Source organism: Phocoena phocoena, chromosome 1 (genome assembly GCF_963924675.1).
Source record: "Phocoena phocoena chromosome 1, mPhoPho1.1, whole genome shotgun sequence".
Taxonomy (NCBI): domain Eukaryota; kingdom Metazoa; phylum Chordata; class Mammalia; order Artiodactyla; family Phocoenidae; genus Phocoena; species Phocoena phocoena.
The window spans coordinates 19,406,615-19,426,442 of record NC_089219.1 but is presented as its reverse complement, the minus strand read 5'-3'; the positions used below and the strand labels follow the sequence as shown (position 1 = coordinate 19,426,442).

Here is a 19,828-nt window from a genome sequence, read left to right as displayed (position 1 = left end):
GCTCCCCGTTCTCCCACCCCCAGGCCGCCCTCGCACCCACTGAGCTGAGCTCTGCCGGGGGCGAGCCTCATTCATTCATTCCCGTGGCGCTTGATACTGGGCTGGCTCTGCTCTCACTGCCCTGCGACTCCTGCCCTGGCTGCCAAAGGCCCCTTCCCGTCATCTAATGATACACTCTGCATACGCTTCTGTTGAAAATTTGTGGCGAGACATTCCTGTGGGACCTGGAATCCAAATTCTTGGGTACAAACAGAAACTTACTTTCCTTGGGGATATTTTTTCTCTCTTGCTCACATACACACTCTCGCGTTCTTTGCTTTTTTCTTTTTCATAGCAGTAGGGGGAATAAAGGGACAAAACAAACAAAAAGCAGCAGCCCCCCCCCCTTTATTTTCAAAAGTAGCTAGGAAAAAATAAAACGACAGCCAACCAAGTCAATCCCAACCCAACCCCCTGAAGGGCTGAAACCTCGCCTTCCTCAGAGCGGGGCATGGCATCGAACAGCATCTTCGATTCCTTCCCGACCTACTCGCCGACCTTCATCCGCGGTGAGTAATGATCCCCCTTTTGGGTGGGGAGCTGTGGCCAGGCCCCGGACCGCGACCCTCCACCGCCAGCCCTGGCTGCTTTCAAGTGCCCGGGCTGACTACCTAAATCCGCTGGCTTCTGAAAGCCTGAGGTGGGAAGATGGCTTGGTGGCCTCCGTGGTCTCCTGCAGTGGAGCACCCTTGTGGACTTTCATCCTCAGCCGGTGGGGACTGTTCGTGGTGGGCGCCATGGATACCACAAGACCTCAAAGGCCAGACCTCGGAGGGTCGTGGGGTGGAGAGGACACGGGGGTGTCCCTGTGACCCGAGGCTTCCCGCCTCACCATCAGGGCTCCTGAGCCCAGCTGCCCCAGCCCCTGGCCCATCCAGAGAGCTCAGACCCTCTACCTGTGCTCAGACAGACACTCAGATACTCCGATCCCCCAGAGCCCAGCCAGCTTCTGAGCAGAGCTGTGGAGCAGGCAGGGGGCAAGTCTACGCCTTAGGATCTAGAGACCTTCCTGAGGACTTCTCCTGCATTGGATTTTCCGAGTAATCCCTGGGGTGGGGGAAGCAGAGGGAGGAAGGGGCTACAGGCTTTTGTTGGAACTCGTGCAGCTCTGCGTGACCTTGAAACTGGATTGGAGTTGAGGGAGCAGGCCTCGGGAAGGCTTATGGACTTGGTCCCGGGTAGAAATAAGTGTTTCTGGGTGGCTTCCGCCTCTATTCGTGGCCTAGATGAACCTGGAGGTCGGAGTTACGTGCCTCAAAAAGGATGGGGTCCCGGGATCCCCCGCTTGAAACCTCTGATTGAGGCTAGAACTCGGGGGGAGACTGTTCCTGCCTCTGTCTGGCCCCCCTGCTGCCTTCCTCCCCGCTAGCAGGAGCCCAGAGGGGGCTGTGGCACCCGAGACTGGAGGTCAAGAGGCCCTGAGTCTGAGTCCCAGCTCAGTGGCGACCTTGCTGAGCAGCCTTAGACAAGTTACTTAACCTCTCTGTGCCCCAAATGGAGGCCCCTCTGGCTGTGACATTCTGATTGCCTGAGGCCGGGAACGGACTGTGTATGAGGGCACTGCCTCTGGGTTATACACGGGGATGAGTCCTCCTCCAGGATAGAAGGACTGAGTGGCATCCGGAACTCCAGGGTCTGGGGGCCTGGCGTTGCCTTTTCTCAGCTGAGGTGATCGGCTGAGACACAGAAGTCGGTCTGGCTGTCCATCTGCCCTTCTGCCCATCTGCCTGTCCTGCTGTGGGCTAACACGTGACTCTGCGCCAGTCCTTGGGCAGACAGCTCTGGGCAGGGACTGAGGCACATGTGGGTGCCTATTGTCCAGAGGTTTCTGCGAGGGCTTGTCTGAGGGCTGGACCCATTCCTCCTCCCTGGAGAGAAGCTGAGGCAGGCTGTGTGGCCGCAGGTGGGGGCTGAGTGGGGAGAGGCGGGGGCGCTCCCGTCAGACCTGCCTGTGGCTGGTGACCAGAAACAGCCCGAGGTCTGGGAGCCGAGCGCCATGGGCTCCTTCCTTCAAGCGGCTCCTGTTATAACGCTGTTCCCTTTGTAGTCCTCGGAGCTAATTAAAGGCAGTTCTGTGGCAAGAAAATAAGAGTTGATAAAAACCATTTGCTGGGTCTTTGTAATCTGTATTTCTCCCTCCGTGAGCAAGATGGAGAAATGTCGAGTTTAAAACAAAGGAAACTTGGGAGACAGGACTAAAGGGCCACCCACCTAGGATGGGTTCCTGATGCCATGGGGCCCGAGAGATGGTAAACAGTGACACAGAGGGCAAGGAAAAGGAGAGCTGGTGGCTTTGGGCCGGCTGTGTGCACAGAGCGGGCTGATGCCTGGTGGGCAGGGATGCAGATGTGTCTTGTAAGACAGGGTCCGGGCGAGGCCTCAGGGTCTGGGGTCTGAGGCTTTCCCTGCAGCTCCGTGTTCTGTCCCCATTGTCTGGTCCCCTCTCTCCTGCCCAGTTCTGCCCCCCACATTCTGCTCACTTTGGGGGATCTGTCTACCAAATTCTGTCTCTGGAGGCTCAAAGGGCTGCAGCTGCCAATTCTGTCCCCAAAGCGATCCAGCCTCTGGGTCCTGCAGTGCTCGGCTACATGCTGTCCCATGTAGGGTCCTTAACCTGCCCTGAACCACAGACCTTTCTGGAGTCTCGGGAAGCCTACAGACTCCTCAGAATCGAATTTTTAAAGGCATAAAACAAAATACAAAGAACTATGAAAAAACCCCAAATCTATGGAAATACAGTTATCCAACTATAAAAAAGCGAGTCTGTGACTCCGTGACCATGGGCCTCTCAGTGGAGATAGTAACGGCCGTAATACAGCAGGAATGGGCATACGTGGTATATCAAGAGAATCCGTGACAGCCCTGATGAGACTGGAGGATATCTGTGATTTCCATGGGTGACAAAAATCACTGTGGCAAAAGATGCTACATTTTAGTTAGAGGTCAGTGAAAGGAGAGCTGTCACGTGTTTCCCGCCTCAGTTCCCGGACCCCCCTGAATGCAGGCCTGCGGTCCCAGCTCCTCAGCCGGAGGCAGTGGAGCCAGCGGGTCTCACGACATCACTGCCCCTCGAGAGCTTTTCAGGCTGGGTTCCCGATTCCAGAACTGCTCTCAGTTCCCTGTGACAGAGAGGTCTGGGGAGAGCGTGAAGAGGCATTTGATTTCCACACGAAGTAGAGGGTGAGGAGGAGACATGAAGAGGGCGGTGCTTACCCCACAGAGCTGCAGGCTGATGGCAGAATTCCAGGCACTGAGAGGCCAAAGGGGGCTCCTGGGGTGCCCTGTGCCGTGAGCAGTTCACCACCTTCTCCCACCTCTTCTCTGGGACTCTCCCAGGTAGGAGAAGGGGTATGAATATTCTCTTTGACAAATGCGGAAGCTGAGGCCTAATGGTACACTGTGTGACTATGGGCGAGTCCCTTCCGGTCTCTGGGCCTCAGTTTCCCCACCTGACAAATGTGGGCAACAGCCTTGATGCTGCCCAAGGGCCCGTCCACAACCCATGGAGGGCCAGCTCCTTTATTCTGGATCTGCCCCATGAGGCCCTTCTCTGAACCCCCTGGGGGCATCCCCCTTGCAGCAGGTCCCTCTCACAGCCCCCTCAAACTGCACCCCCAATGGCAAAAGCACTCTCCCCAGGACACTGAGGGAGGGCACCCCTCCAGGGAGGGAACTGGAGGAAATGGGTCTAAGCTGCCACATGCAGGAATTGGGAGACTCAGGGAGATAAAGGTTTTCCTTTATTCAGTAATTCCACAAAAGCTTATCAAGGAGTAGATACCGAGATTCAAGCTGGGCTCTGGAATCAGACTCTCCAGGCTCAAGTCCTGGCTCTGCCCTTCACTAACTTTGTAGCCCGGGGCGAGCCACTTCACCTCTCTGTGCGTCTGTTTCCCCATCTGTAAAATGGGAATGATGATTACACCAAGTTCATGGGCTCTGGAGAGAATTAAATGAGCAGGGTGCCTGGCATAGAGTAAGAGCTCAATAAGTGCCTTCATTTTTTAAATTATCAGGAGCCTGGCCTTGTGCTGGAAGCTCAGGTACAAGGATGACTAGGTCAGGCTCTCCACCCTTGAAGTCACAGTGTGGTGTGGAAAGAGACGGGGAAACTGAAAATTGCACTGTGGTGTGATAAATCTATAAGGCACAAAGAACAGGGGGCTGGGGGATCAGAGAGGGGGCACTGGCCAGCCTGGGGGAGGACAGTCCTCCTGGAGCGGGGCCTTGCAGGGTGGGGGGGTGACAGGCGGGGAAAGGATGTCCCAGGCAGAAGCAATGGCCTGGGTGGGCAAAGATGCAGAGGCAGGAAAGGATGAGATGACTGTGGGCACCTCCTGGGATGGCTGGGAGTACCATGCGCGGTGAGGTGCTGGAAGGGGACCGGGACGGGCCTGTCTGGCCAGAGTCCTCTGAGCAGCGGTGGGCAGCTGCAAAGCTGAAGACACCTGGAAGGAATGGGAAGTGGCCTCTCAGGTGTGAGGCAGGCCTCACAGAACGGCCCTGGGCAGGTCTAGCCGGGAGGGTCTGACTCAGAGGTCACTGGATGGTGGGAGAGCTGCCGCGACCAGAGAGGTCACTCACCGTGTCCTGTGCTCAGCTCTGGGCAGTGGCTAAGCAACAGGGGACTCTCCCGAGTCCCGGGCACCCCAGGATGGTTGGTCACCCTGGGTAGAGCGCCCTTGGCCGCCTCCCCTCCCCCGTGACCCTGGGAGATGAAGGTGCTGACCGCCAGCCACCCACAGCCACTCTGGCGTTTGCCTGGCGCCACCTCTGCCAGGGCCCTTTGACGGCGGCTCCTGAGGCCGCCCTGCACACGCCCATCTCCCCAGACCACCCTGCCAGTCCACAGTGCCCCCCAGGCAGGAAGGGCATTCCTGGGAGTCCCCCACTGGCCACAGGGTCTGGGCGGGCATAAGCCGGCCCCACACAGTGGGACTGTGTGTCCAGGCCTCACCCGCGCCCACGACGGCGGCCGGCGGCCCCCAGCGGCCCCACTGGTCACATAGAGAGCCCATTGACGCCTCAGTCTTGAGGTGGCTGCATCAAAGCTGAGGCCCGCTCGGCTACCGGAGAGCAGCCAGGAGTTAGATGCCCCTGAGCAACAGGGCCTGCAAACCTGACCTTCGAGAAGCCTCCTAGGGAAGGGAGGCAGAAGCACCCCCTGACCCCAGCCTCGCCTCTGAGCCAGTCCAGACTCCTCCAAAGGCGGGGAACCTGGACTCTGGGCTCAGGCTTCGGTGGGGCGGCCGCAACACCAGCTCCTACTTCCGTCTCCTGGGGATGCGTCATCTGCAGAGCCTTCCTCAAATCCACCAAGCCGGGGGGTACCCAGCTGGCAGCGGAGGAGTCTCACCCAATCTTCAAGACTGAGCTCAAACACCCCTCTCCCAGGGGTCTTCCCTGGGACTACCTGTGGCCGCCAGGGAGCCCTGGCCTCCTGGGAGCTTCCGGGCCCGAGCCGGCCTGGGGCATCAGCCAGTTATTCCCGCCTTGGTGCCCAGTAGCCTCCCTTACGTGCTGGAAGGGGATGGAGGGAGGGAGGAAGGGAGGGCTTTATCCCTCAGTGGATTTGGAACATGAGTCCTCCATCACCCGCCTTGAAACAGCACTTCCTGGAGGGACACAGCTGGGCGGGGAATTGTGACACTGAGGCTAGGAGCGAGACTTGTCACGCCTGGAGACTCCACAAGAAGCAGGAACAGTGCGTGAATCCAGGAGAATGCTGGAGCTGGCAGGCAGAGGGCCTCCGCCTCGGTTTATAGATGGGGAAACTGAGGTCCAAAGAGATGTGTGGTCTTGTGTGAAGTCGAATTCCGTAGCAGGAACACCAACTTTTCTCAGCTACTCGGGGACCAGGCTGGCATACAGTTTAAGAGTCAAGCCAGGTTTAAACTGTTAGATAGCTGGATGACCCAACATGTTAATTCACCTCTTTGAGTCTCTTTCCTCCTCTGTAAGATGAGACTAGGATGGTTGCGAGGGAGAACGTGACCCTGCCCTGAAGCCCTGCGCACGGCACTGGTCTATAGCAAGTGCTCACTCAGCACGGCCACTTCTTTGAGCCCCTCGGCCCCGCCGCCTCCCCACGTTCGTTCACTTGCCACCCGGCAGATGTTCCCACGTATCACCCCATTGCTCTGTCTCCAGCACGAACCACCTGGTGTTCTCAGTGCTGGAGAGAGGTAAGCATGGGGGAGACTGTAGCGGGACTGTCAGGCCCCTTGTCAATGGCTCCCAGAGATGGGGATGGAGAAGAGGGTGTCCTCTGGGGAAGAGGCCACATGAAATGCAGTTAGTTACAAGCCCAGGCTGCAGCCAGGCCCCGTCATTTCCTCACTCTGTGGCCTCGGACAAAGTGCCTCGCCTCTCTGAACTCACTTTTCTCATCTGTACAATCGGGAGAATGAACAGTAGCCATCTCAAGATGTGTTGGGTGGGTTAATGAGATCATGTATATTACGTACTTAATATAGGGCTTGGTGCAGAGGCAAGACCTCCATAATTATGGAAATTATGACTCTTTCATGGTCCCGCTCGTCCTGGGCAAGAGTCTGACTCTGAACAGGATGGGGAAGGTGAGAAACCTGCCTCTCTCCTCTCAAGACCCAGCCGAACATACATACAATGGAATATCACTCAGCCATAAAAAGAAACGAAATTGAGTTATTTGTGGTGAGGTGGATGGACCTAGAGACTGTCATACAGAGTGAAGTAAGTCAGAAAGAGAAAAATACCGTATGCTAACACATATATATATGGAATCTAAAAAGCAAACCGAAAAATGGTCACGAAGAACCTAGGGGCAAGACAGGAATAAAGACGCAGACCTACTAGGGAATGGACTTGAGGATACGGGGAGGGGGAAGGGTAAGCTGGGACAAAGTGAGAGAGTGGCATGGACATACATAAACTACCAAATGCAAAATGGCTAGTGGGAAGCAGCCGCATAGCACAGGGAGATCAGCTCAGTGCTTTGTGACCACCCAGAGGGGTGGGATAGGGAGGGTGGGAGGGAGGGAGACGCAAGAGGGAAGAGATATGGGAACATATGTATATGTATAACTGATTCACTTTGTTATAAAGCAGAAACTAACACACCATTGTAAAGCAATTATACTCCAATAAAGATGTTTAAAAAAAAAAAAAGACCCAGCCTAAAGGCCGACCCCTCTGGGGAGCCTTCCCGGGCTCCCCCCTTCTCCCCTCCAGGCCTCTGGAGAGCCCTGCCCCCGCCCTCACTCCCCGCACCCCCTCCTGTCGGGTGGGGTGCTCCTGGGAGCAGGTCAGGCTCAGCTCTTCTTGCTAAGAGGAGGGAGGAGACAGAGGGTGAAAGGACCAATGAATAGATGGACCAACACTGACCTCCAGGGAGGGTTCCAGCTTCTCCCCTCACTTCCCCTTTGCCGTCTGGCTCGTTCTTTGAAACGCTTGCTGGTGGGTGCCTGAGCTCTCACATCCAATTGGTGCAGCCGTGTGAAGGGTTAGGTTCCTCTTTGGGGTTTTCTTTCGCGTCTGGGAAAAGTGTTTTTGGCAAAAGGTTCAGACTTACGTGTGGGCGGAAAGGGCGGATGCCATAACTTATGATTCGCAGGGGTGACCGAAGTCAGCCCCCCAGAACATCCTTCATCGTGTGACACTGAAAGTGGACACTGGTGGACTTAAATGCCACCACGGCACTCGGCCCCTCTGGGGTGAAGCATTGCCGGCTGGGCTTTTTTTAGAACGCAGGGTCCAGTGCCCGTGAGTTCACTGATCTGCTCACCTTTGTCAAGAGAACAGCAGCTGGGTATACAGCAAGTAGGTGTTAAGGGAAGGAAAGCTTGGGGTGCTCAAATGAAAGGGGCTGAAAAGAAAGGGCATGGGGAGGAGAAGGGAGGTCCATTTTGGTCATGCCCCTGCCCCAGACTCAACTTGCCCGGGTGCCCAGTGGCTAAAGGCCAACACTGCATGGCCCCAAGAAGTGCCCCCACCTTGAGGACTTCCATTCCGTCCTCCCTCACTGAACCCTAGTTCTGCCCCCCCGTTACCCCCCATGGAGGAAGCCCTGCTGAGGTCTCACCCACAGCTCTGGGCTCCCTCATATCTTAGGAAGATGCATCAGGGCCAGCATGGTTGGAGCCCCATGTTAAGGGTGGGAGGGGCTCATGGCGCTGAGCCTGGCTCTCCCCTGTACCGCAGGCATATCCCTTTCGGGGCAGGCAGAGGAAGCCACCTCTGGGAACAAGGCCACCTTAGGAAAAAGACTGGAAGGACAACACGAAAATGTTGTCGTTAGTGCTACATGATGCAGTGATGGCGGGGAGCCTTTATTTCTAATTCTCTGGGTGATTTTTGTAGGTTTTCCAAACTGCTAAACACTGAACATGTATTACTTGTAAATTTAGGGGAAACTTTTTTTTCAAAACAAGGAAGAGGAAGAGGCAGCCCCACACTCCCAGGAGCAGGTGAGCTGGGCCTCCCATCAGCCGGGGCTGCAGCAAGGGGTTGGCCTGCTCCTGCCCAGCCAAGGCCCCACCGGCCGCCCCTCGTCTCTCTTCCTCTTCCCAAATCGCTGTGTCAGTCATCTTCCTCCCCGGTGCTCCCTATCTCTCCCTATCTGGCTGTGGAGCAAGGGTCTGCCCTGGGCTGGGCAGAGCCATGCATACAGCAGGTGCTTGGGAAATGCTTGTGGCCTGTGTTGTGGTTCCAATCTGAAGACAGTTTTCCCTAGAAAGGGCTGGTTTTCCTGGATTCTCCCATTCCCAGTGCCCAGGACTTGGGGTGTGATGTGGGCCAATTGGTGCTGCTGATCATTCAATGGACATTTATTGAGCATCACGTACATGCCAAACACTGTCTTGGGCACTGAGGATTCAGGAGCAGACAAAACAGACACAGGTGCCTGACCTCCTGGAGCTGACTTCCTCGTGATGTGCGGAAAGTTTGCCTCAGGAAAATGCCCCAGTGAGAAAGGCCAGCACCCCTTCGGCTTATGCCCTTCCTATCGACGTAGAATCTCAGGCTCCTGGGACTTCTGTAACTTCCCATCACCCCATAGAACCCTCATCACAGCTCCGTGTGCTGGGCACCACTACCTCCATTGCAGAGATGAATAAACAGACCCAGAGCGATGGGCAATGGACACTAACATTTCACAGAAGGAAGACACTGAGGAAGGGAGAGGGGAATCATGTTTGTTGATGACTTGCTGTGTGCCAGGCACTGTGGTGGTTCTAATTTCAGTTAATCAGTTAATCTCTAATCCATGTAGTAGGTGTTATCGATATTATCCCCATTTTACAGATGAGGAAACTGAGGCTCAGCAAAGGGAAGTAACTCACCCAATGTCATGTAGCTAGTAACCAGTGAAGCCCAAATTCATGTCAGAATCTGTCTGATATCAAAGCCAGCCTGACAAAACTCTCCTTTTTCTACCTGGCAGACATCTCTTCTTAAAGGCCCAGGCTCACCACCTCCTTGGAGCCCTCCCTGATTCCTCCAGGCAAGGTGATTCATATTTTCTTCTATGCAATTAGAGTACCTTCAGGCCCTTCTCAAATAATTCCAGAAGGCTTCCCAGAAAGGGTAGAATCTGAGACAGGTAGATCTGGGAAGGAAGGAACACTGGGGAGTCCAAGCAGAATTAATAGCACGGACAAAGGTATGGAAGAAGGACCACGTAGAGAGGATTGCTTAGAAAGGGGAGGGCCTGTGGGTCCTGTGGCGACGTTGAGGGAGAAGAGACTGGAAGGAAGTTGAGCCAGGCCTAGAGGTTCAGCATGGCCTTCAAGGCAGTGGGGGTCCAGGCAGGATCCAAGCTGAGCAGTGACGTGGGGCAGAGCGTCCTGTGGTGCACCAGGCCGCTCTCTGAAACAGGCGAGTGTAGACATGCGCCTTGAGTGCACGTAAGTGTGTGAACACAGACCACAGGGGCCTTCCCGCACCTGCTTGCGAGCCCTATTTTTATCACTCTCTAGACACACACCTCAGCAACGAAAGCAAACTTTTTCTCAGGCACATAGAGTGCGCCATGGATGGGATCGTCTGTGGTCTGATGAGGACAAGTCAGAGCAGCCAAAACGAGACCCATCCCCGGGAGAACCCGGGACTAGTGCCGGCGACACAATTTGCAGGGCACAGTGCAAAAGGAAAATGCAGAGCCGCTTGGTCAAAAATCATTAGGAATTTCAAGATGGCAACTGCAGAGCATGAAACCAAGCGTGGGACTCTTCTAAGCAAGGGAGCCTGTGTGACTGCTTGGCCTGCAGGCCCGTGAAGCCAGCCCTGCCTAAAGCAGCCCTAGGCTGGAGGGGCCCCTGGCCTGAAAATGAACCTCTGTCTGCCTCTCCTTCTTGTGTGCTTCGTTCCTTTGACTTGTGCAGGCCTCCATTCTTCATGAGTCCACAATTTTAAAAACAATGATAATAAATTAAGCCTTGGGCAAGAGCATACCTTGAAGCTTTTAGAACCAGCAAGAACATTAGGGAGAACATAAATCCACCCGACATCCCCACCCCACCGGCATTTTAGGTTGTAGATCACCTGAAGGACCTAGGAAATTTTAAAATAAACTCTGTAATCTCAACACCCAGAGAAAACCACTAACATTCAGTGTATTTCTGTCTAGACTGTTTTTCCCTGTGTCTGTTTTTTGCCTCTAGAGGGTCTCTTCCCTTTATGGGTGAGGCCATACGGAGACTTATGACATATCCAGGAACTTCACCAAAAATACTAACAATCATTATGCATATATGTCGGGATATGTCTTGGAAGAGTCTGGAGCAATGCTGTCCAATAGAACTTTCTGTGAGGATGAAAATGTTCTGTCTCTACTGCCCGATACTGTAGCCATTCGCTGCGTGTGAATACTGAGTACTTGAAATGTGCCCACCCAGGTCCACAACGAGTGTGACTGAGAGACTGAATTTTTAACATTATTTTATTTTAATTATTTTAATTTAAATAACACATGTTGGACCATGCAGATCTAGAAGAATGTATGCCCAACTGTTTAACCCAGGTTATCTCTTGAGGTGAGGTTACGGAGCTTTTCATTTTCCAACTCAAAATGTTTGAAAAGTTTTATACCCAACCATCACGGATTGCTTTTGTAAGCAAAAAAAAAGCTGTTGAAGATTTAAGTTTGTAATGTATTCCATGCTATAGGGGAAAAAAAGGCTTTAGATTTTTTAAAGCATATCACCAGGGAAGATTGATCCTGGCAGAATGAGATCTGTTTTTATTTTTCTTACCAACGTACAGAAGAAAGAATGTGGGGTTTAGAATCAGAAGTTGTGGGTTTGCCTCCCGCATCTGCCACTTACTGGCTGTGCGGCCACTTAACCTCGTGACCTCAGTTTCCTCACCTGTGAGATGGGGATATCGACGCTACTGACCTCGCCAGGATGCTGTGGGGACTGAATCAGACAGTGACGATGAGAACGCAGGGAACCAGCTGAGCAATGGAAGCAAGTTACTGGAGATGATTTCTGTAGAGGTGGAACCACTCGTCTCTGTGAGGGGCGCCGCTCACAGCTCTGCCATTTCCTAGAAACCAGGAAATGAGTGGGGCATCTCCCAACGTGTGTGTAGCAGATGTTATCAGGTGTTGAGCAGAAGTAAAGGGGGCTTATAAAAAGGAATGAAATAATGCCATTTGCAGCGACACGGATAGACCTAGAGATTGTCGTACAGAGTGAAGTAGTTAGAAAGGGAGAGACAAATATCGTATAATATTGCTTATATGTGGAATCTAGAAAAATGGAACAGATGAACTTATTTACAAAGCAGAAATAGAGTCACAGATGTAGAAAACAAGCTTAAGGTTACCAAGGGGGGAAGGGAGGGTGGAATGAATTGGGAGACTGGGATTGACATATGCACACTACTATATATAAAATGGATAACTAGGGCTTCCCTGGTGGCGCAGTGGTTGAGAGTCTGCCTGCCGATGCAGGGGACATGGGTTCGTGCCCCGGTCCGGGAAGATCACACATGCTGCAGAGTGGCTGGGCCCGTGAGCCATGGCCGCTGAGCCTGCACGTCCGGAGCCTGTGCTCCGCAACGGGAGAGGCCACAACAGTGAGAGGCCCATGTACCCCCCCAAAACAAACAAACAAACAAACAAACAAAAAACGGATAACTAATGAGAACCTACTGTATAGCACAGAGAACTCTACTCAGTGCTCTGTGGTGTGACCTAAATGGGAAGGGAATCTAAAAAAGAGTGGACATATGTATAACTGATTCACTTTGCTATACAGCAGAAACTAACACAACATTGTAAAGTAGCTATACTCCGATAAAAATTAATTTAAAAAAGAGAAATAAAGGGGGCTCTGTGACCAGATAGGTCAGGAATGACGGTATCAAGCAGTGTTCCACAGAGGGTTTTACTGCAGGACTTTTCAGAGCCTTTGATATGCTAACGAACACTGGCTTCTTGAAGGAGCTGGTGTGTTGAGAGCCCACTTTGGGAAAAGCTGCTCTAGGGAAAGCTATTAAATCCACCATAGCTGCAGGCCTGTGGGAGCAGAAACTGTATGAAACTTGAAAGGGAAATTTGCTGGATCCTAAATGCAAAAGGAAAAGTACAAAATTGGAATTAATAAGTGCATAATTATCTAGAAAATATAAATTATGACAATTCAACTCTTAAATAGTCACATTGGCAGTCAACACTTACATGGCTCTTACTGTATGCCAGAAACTAAGTTCCTTACAAATCTTTGCTCACTCGATCCTCACAACCCTACAAAATGAGTGTTATTATTAAGCCTGTTGTATCCATGAGAAAACTGAAGCCCAGAGAGTTTAAACCACCTGCCCAGGATAACCCACCTGAGGTTCAAACCTGCATCCGGAGCCTGGGCACCTCACCGCAGCACATCAGCTCTGAGTTAACTGAGGTTTTCCCAGATAAAGGAACATCCCTTGGCTTCCACTGGCCTCCTTCCTGGGAAGGGCTGGCGGCACTTCCACGAGCCTGGCCAGTCAGGATCAGCTCTGCTGCTTTCTTGCTGGGTGAGTCATTGCCATTTCTTGGCTTCAGTTTCCTCCTCTGAGAAATGGGCCAGTAATCATTTGAAGACCAAGAGACAGAGGTTTGTAAAACACAGTGCACAGTCTACTTAGAAAGCACTTGATGTATGGTGGTCCTCTCCTTCCTCAGTGCACAGTTGGGGAAACTGAGGCATGGAGCAGTGGGAGCGGGGAGGGGTGGGGTGGGGGGCGTAAGTTGAGCTCATACAGCACTCCAAGGAGCCAAGCCCAAATCCCACAGCTGGCCCAGTCCACGCATGGCACAAGCAAAGGGCTCCTTTCTCATTTGGCAGGGAGGGTCCCCTGCTATCCCTCTCATAACAGCACTTTGAGCACTTTGGTGGGGGCCTCTCCCTCTGGGCTCCTCTCCCTGGGACGCCCAGCTTTCCCAGGGGTCCCTCCCACCTAGTGTAGGTTCTGTGTGATCCAGCACCACGCCCCAAGCCTACTGCCTGGGCATCCTGCAGCAGTCCTCTGGAATTCCCCTCTTGGATCCTCCATGTGGAGTGAGGGGCACACACAGACATGCCTCTGGCCCTATTCATAGACCCCCCTGCTTACTGGGGGGTATATTCCTCTGCCCTGGGTCACCTCTGAAATTGACTCGTGCCAGTACTGGGCTCAGCCCTTGATATAATCACTACTAACTCGGACTAACCCAACCAGTTGGTACTTTTGTCCCCATTTTGCAGAGGAGGAAAGTGAGGCCCGGAGAAGTGAAGTCACTTGCCTAAGTTCCCAGAGTTTGTAGGTGGTGGAGCTGGGGTTCAATCCCAGGTTCTGCTCACCACTGCCACGGTGTCCCCCATGGGCACAGCCTAGTGCACAAAAGGCAGCTCCTAAGTATACGTGCTGGGCACACACACACCCACACTCCCCCTGCACCCCTGCATGTCAGGGGCTTTGTTGCTGGGGTGGAAGTTGGGTGACTGACCCTCCCATCTGAGCTGGGTCCCTCCCTCAGGCAGGCCAGCTTCGTGAGCTGTAACCCATGGGGTGCTGCAGGACTCCAAGCTCAGAAGGTCCCCACGCTCGCGTTTAATGCTCTGCGGTTGCCTCTCGACATTCTTAATACCTTTATCTTTGGCTAAAAAGGGGCTGCAGGGGGGTGCACACCAGCTCAGACTCCGGCGTGGCCCCATGCTCTGAGTGGAGGCTTGCCCTTCGGCCAAGGCAAGAGGGGAGCTGGACTTCTCTGCCCCCTGCCCGGGCAGGCCCCAGGCCAGCACGCAGCCCCCTGCCCCAAGGAGGCTTGGCCCAGAGTGGTGGGCCTGGGGCGGTAAGTGGGCTCCTGGGGGCCTCCCTGCCCGAGCAGACAGTGGACTGGTGAGGCAGGCACCCGGTCTTGGCTTTTGAACACATTGTGGCCCATGAAAAGCTCGTAAAGGCCCCTGCTGACTGGGGGAGGCAGGACTACAGCTCGTAGGGGGTCAAGCTGTGGTCAGGGTCGGGGCTCAGTCTGTGACCATGTGGGGGCTCCGATTAGGGCCTGTCTGTCTTGTTCAAGGCCAAGTCCCCAGTGCTGAGCTAGATCTGACTCCTCGGAGCGCTCAGTAAATACCGCTGGAGGAATGAATGAGTGAACGCAGTTTTCCCAGGGGAGCCGAGTCCTGGACCCCGGGAGGATCTGCACTTGCAAATTAGCCAGACCTGGGTTCGAATCTTAGCTCCACCACTTACTCCCCAAGGGTCATATTTAAGCTCCCTTTCCCTCAGTTTCCTCATCTGTACAAGGGAGAGAACAGCAGTTCAGACAATTAACCAAGACAGTATTTCAAGTGTTTAGCTCCGCCCCCGGCCCCAGTGAAATGCTCAGGGTATGAGAATTAAGATGATTTATATCAAGAGGCTCTAGAGACACCTTCCTCCTCAGAGATGCATGGTACTCACTCTGGCTCTAAGATTTCCGGCGTCAACATTTTTTAGGTGTTTTTCTGTATTTGGACAAGTTTTTTCATTGTGCTCATTCTACTTGTATCACGGGGCCAGGGGTGTGTTATGTGAGACCCTCAATGAATGTTATTTATTAACAGTGTTGTTTTAAACAGACAATAAAAAGGAGGCAAGTCAGAGTCAGCTCCCCTCAGACCTTCACTGGGGTCCCAGCTCCTGGAGGCCCCGACAGCACCGGGGCGCTGGGCCCAGCGTGCCCCGCTCCCCCACGTGATCCCCTCCCCCACGTGCAAACCTCCCCCACATATACCCCCTCGTCACATGTGCCCCTCCCCCCCATACGCCTGCCCTGCATGCACCCCTCCCCCACGTGCATTCCACCTTCAGGTTAGACCAGCCCCAGCCAAGGGGTTCTGGGTGGGACCTGCGGTTGTGGTAGGGCCTAACACAAGCTGCCCCTGTTCAGCAACCAAAGTCTGGTCCCCCCAGGCCCGTGTGCCCACCGGCCCCCATGTTCCTCCCACCCCCACCACGTACGTGTGAACACTCACAGAGGCAAACACACATCAGCGGCCACACCCACTGTGAAAGACACCCGACTTTTCAGGAACCCCTGTCTGTGGGGACCAGGTACACCTGGTGGTGTGGTCTGAGGGAGGCCGCAAGGGAAGCGGCTTTGCCCCTACCCAGGCTGGTCCCTGCTTCTCCGGCCAGGAATTTCTTCCTCTCCTGGGAGGCCCCCAGACACCTGCCACTGGCCCCTGTCCACAGGGCTGACGCTTCTCGAGCCTCCCAGGAAACCCGGGACTGATGGGACAGAGTGGAGGCCCCAGCTCAGAAGGAGGTTCTCCAGCTGGGAGACGCTTCAGAGATGCCCAGAGGGGACTCACGATCTGACAAGTGGGAAAACTGAGGCCCAGACAGGAGGGTCTTGCTTGCCCTGGGTCACCCCAGGAAGGTGGAGGCAGAGGAGGTGGAAGCACACAGCAGAGGGGGCGGTGAGGAGAGCAGGCCTAGCCCAACCTCTCTGGGCTTCGGTTTCCCTGCCTATCACACGGGGACCACACGGGGACCTTCCAGCTCCAGCATTCTGATCTGCTGGGAGCTCTGGAGGGCTCCAGGGAGCTCCAGGTGAAGTCCACTCAGCTCCCTGGCTGGTGGGGGAAAGAGGATGCAAATAGGAGGGGTCCCCAGGGACCTGGGTTAACCCCCTGAACTCATTTCTGGCCTCTTCTTCCTGTGGGGTTGGTTAAAAAATAGCCTCCCATCTGCCGGGGCTGGGGGGGTGTGGTGAGTAGGCTCCACCTGGGGCTGTCAGGTCTAGGACTGAGACTTGCCCGCTCCAACCCCACAAGCACCAGGCTTGGCTGCCTCTGATGACGTGGCCCGTCTGACAAGAGTTCTCTCTTCCTTTGACTCAGCGGTGAGTAGCACCACGGCTGTGCTCAGAGAAGCCGCATGCCCAGGAGGCTGTCATCTGAGTCCCTGCTCTCCCATTTTATAGATGGAGAGGGTGAGGGCACACACAGCATCAGGACAGCGGACAGAATCTGGCCCACCCAGCTTGTAGGCCAAAGCTCTCTCCTTACTCCCCAGTGATGCTGGGACTCTGCCCCATCAGGTAGCAGGCAGCAGGGGCAGGGGGGCTAGGTCTTTGCACCCCCAGATTACAAGGCTCACAGCTCTTCAGGGTAGAATCAGTGGTCTACACAGGTACAGCCCCTGGAGGACAGAAGAGTCCGCTTTACACTGAGTCAGGCCAACCTAGGGTGAATCCCAGATGCCCTGTTTCCCTGCTCTGTGAGCTCGGCCAAGCCACTTCATTCTCAGACCCTCAGTGTTCTCATCTGTAAGATGGGAGATAGTCATCTCTACTTCCAAGGGTGATTGTGGGGACGCACAGAGATGCACAGGGCCTGGTATGAGGTAAGTTCAGTCATTGAATTATTAACACATGATGTCTATGCAGGCCTGAGGTCGTGAGCACCCTCAGAGATGTCTGAGGCTGTTTCGGTTAGAACCGAGTGTCTGAGATGGAAATCATGAGCCTTAGACTATAAAGCGGACAAATGGCTAAATAAATGGGTATCTTCAGCCTGGGTGGAACCAGTGAGGCCTTGGATGTAGAGGGGGGTTTCCTTCCGAGGAGGTCAAATAACTCCCACAGTTCCCTGCCAAGCCCAGAAAGCCAAGGCGAATGGTAGGAGCGGGACTGGGGAGAAGCAGGCAGGTGGGGTCGAGAGCCCAAGAGTGTCCACACGGGGGTCCCCATCCTGGAACACGTTCCAAGGGAGGAACCAGGGACGAGGCTAAGACGTCCACACTGGGGTGTTCTAGCAGTGTCTTCATAACTGAGATCCAGAAACACCTCAAAGGACTCACCACGAGGGAATACCACGGTGGTCCAGCTGGAACTGGGGGGTCTCTCCACACACTTACCCCCACCATGCCCAATCAGTGTAGTTTTGTTGCCTGCCGTCAGGGAGAGGATTAAGATCAAGGGGAAATGCACACTGTATGTTGGTGAGTTTCAAAAGCAGGTTCAAAACATGGACTACAGGTTCCCCCTGTTAGAAAAGAAAAGAAGGAAAGACAGAGGGAGGGGGGAGGGAGAGAAGAAAAGAAATCTATACATATAGTAAGAATACCAGAAGGCTGGAAACCAAAATATTAACAATTGTTCTGGGTGGCAGGATTATGGGTGGTTTTAATTTTCTTCTGCATAATTTTATTATTTTCCAATTTTTCTTTAATGAATGTGTATTATTCTTATTATCAGCAAAAAATGTGTTTTGTTTCAAGAGATGAGGGGGTAGGGATTAGAGACTGTTCTTCCCCTTTCATAGACTCTAAAACTGAGGCCCAGAGTGGGAAAGATGTTCGTTCATTCCCTCGTTCATTCATTCACCACTCATTCATTCACTGGTCCTTAAATGCTTCCGGAAAGCCCCTTAGAGCCATGCTCAGTTCTAAGTTCCTTGGCCAGAGAGCTGAAAATGACTCAGTTCTGTCCTCAGGGAGGTCATAGTCTGGGGGAGTAAAGGACAAAACAGCAAGTCCTTACATACAGTGCATTCAGACAGGGGACCAAGTCCTCCTGGGAGCATCAGAGACAGTCTCACAATGAAGGGGAATTAGGACATGGCTTTGGTGTATGAGCAGGAGTTCTGCAGTCAGAGCAAAGGGGGAAGCCACCCCTCAGAGAGGCACCATGGTCTATTAGAGAGAAAGAATCCACTATGTGTAGGGAAGTGAATTAGGAGATAAAGCTAGAATGTTCTGTAAGCCAGGGTCTTCGAGGGCCCTGCACTGCCTGGCTCTGCCACTCGTGGGCCTCAGTTTCCTCATCTGTAAAGTGGGCTAATGACCCCATTCGGTTACTGCAAGAACTGAGTACGTTAGTAATTGTAATGCACTCAGAACGGTACCTGGTATATAGGAAGGGCCATGAAACTGTTTGCTTTCATTATTTGCTGTTATTTATCCTGTAGGAATTCTGGAAGCCAAAAGGATTTTTAAGCTAGAATTTAATGTTTATTCATTCATTTATTTATTTCACTCATTCAACAGATATTTATTGAGATCCTAGTATGATCTCAAGCACTTTTTTAGGCACTGGGAGTAGAGTTGCCAGACAAAATACAGGACACCAAAATTAGTTGAATTTCAGATAAACAATGAATGACTGCAATCATTGGGACAACTTTACACTAAAACAGTATTTGTTGTTTATCTGAAATTCAATTTAACTTGGTGTTCTGTATTTTTATTTGCTAAATATGGCAACTTTAACCGGGACTGCGAAACCAAATGAAAAAAAAAAAGTACCCTGCCCTCCTGGAGTTGGCATTCTGGTGCTGGGGGAGGGAAAAGACAATTGGTAAGTGAAAGTGTAATTTATCAGGCAATGATAACTGTGCTAAATGAGTATAAATAGGGGAAGAAGGATGTGTGAGTTTCCTATTGCTGCTGTAACAAGTCATCACAAATGCAGTAGCTTAAAGCAACATACATTTATTATCTTACAGATCTGGGGGGTCAGAAGGCCTACGTGAGTCTCACTAAGAGCAAGGTGCTGGCAGGGCTGTGTTTCTTTCTGGAGGCTACTGGAGAATCCATTTCCTCGTCTTGTCCGGCTTCTAAAGGCCATCTGCTTTCCTTGGTTACGGGCCCCTTCCCCTGTCTTCACAACCAGCAACACTGGGCCAAGTCCTTCTCATGCTGCCATCTCTCTGGTTCCCCAATCAGTTTTCCGTCTCAACTCTCCCTCTGACTGTCCTCTTCTGCCTCCCTCTTCCACTTGTAAGGACGCTTGTGATGTATTAGGCCCACCCAGGTAATCCAGAGTAAGCTCCCCACCTCAAAGTCCTTAACCTTCATCATATCTGCAAAGTCCCTTTTGCCATGTGAGGTGACATATTCAGTTTCAGTGGTTGGGATGTGGGCATTTTTGGAGCCATTACTCTGCCTATTGCTGGGGCTCCAAGAGGGCCTCTCACTGGGGTGTCAGGGAGCTGACTGAGGTGGGGAGTTGAGCCATGCAGACTGAATGTAAAGGCTTTCCAGGCAGAGGGAACAGCATGTGCAAGGGCACTGTGGTGGGGGTATAACTGTGTGTTTGAGGACCAGCGAGGAGGCCAGTGTGGCTGGAGTGGGATGAGGGAAGGAAAGAGTGGAAAGAGATGAGGACAGACAGATGGAAGAGTGGGGGGCAGTCGTGCAGAACCCCATAGCGCTGATTGGAAGGGGAGAATCAGTGATGGCCCTTCCCACTCCTGGCCCTCAACTGCCCTCAACCCCTGCCCCCAGTACCACCCTGTTCTGCTGAGCTGACACCCACTCACATCAAAGGCCAAACTCCCCTCAGAAGTAT

The 19,828-nt window shown here is 53.2% G+C and overlaps 1 protein-coding gene across 1 annotated transcript in view; it reads left to right on the top strand.

Moving 5' to 3' along the window:
- The first annotated feature begins 487 nt into the window (after window positions 1-487).
- RUNX3 (RUNX family transcription factor 3) overlaps window positions 488-19,828 on the top strand; it is a 60,064-nt gene continuing 40,723 nt past the window's right edge. Inside the window, exon 1 of the mRNA XM_065881430.1 lies at window positions 488-548. Within this exon, the coding sequence (XP_065737502.1) occupies window positions 491-548 (58 nt within the window). The 5' untranslated portion in view covers window positions 488-490. The remainder of the gene's footprint in view (window positions 549-19,828) is intronic.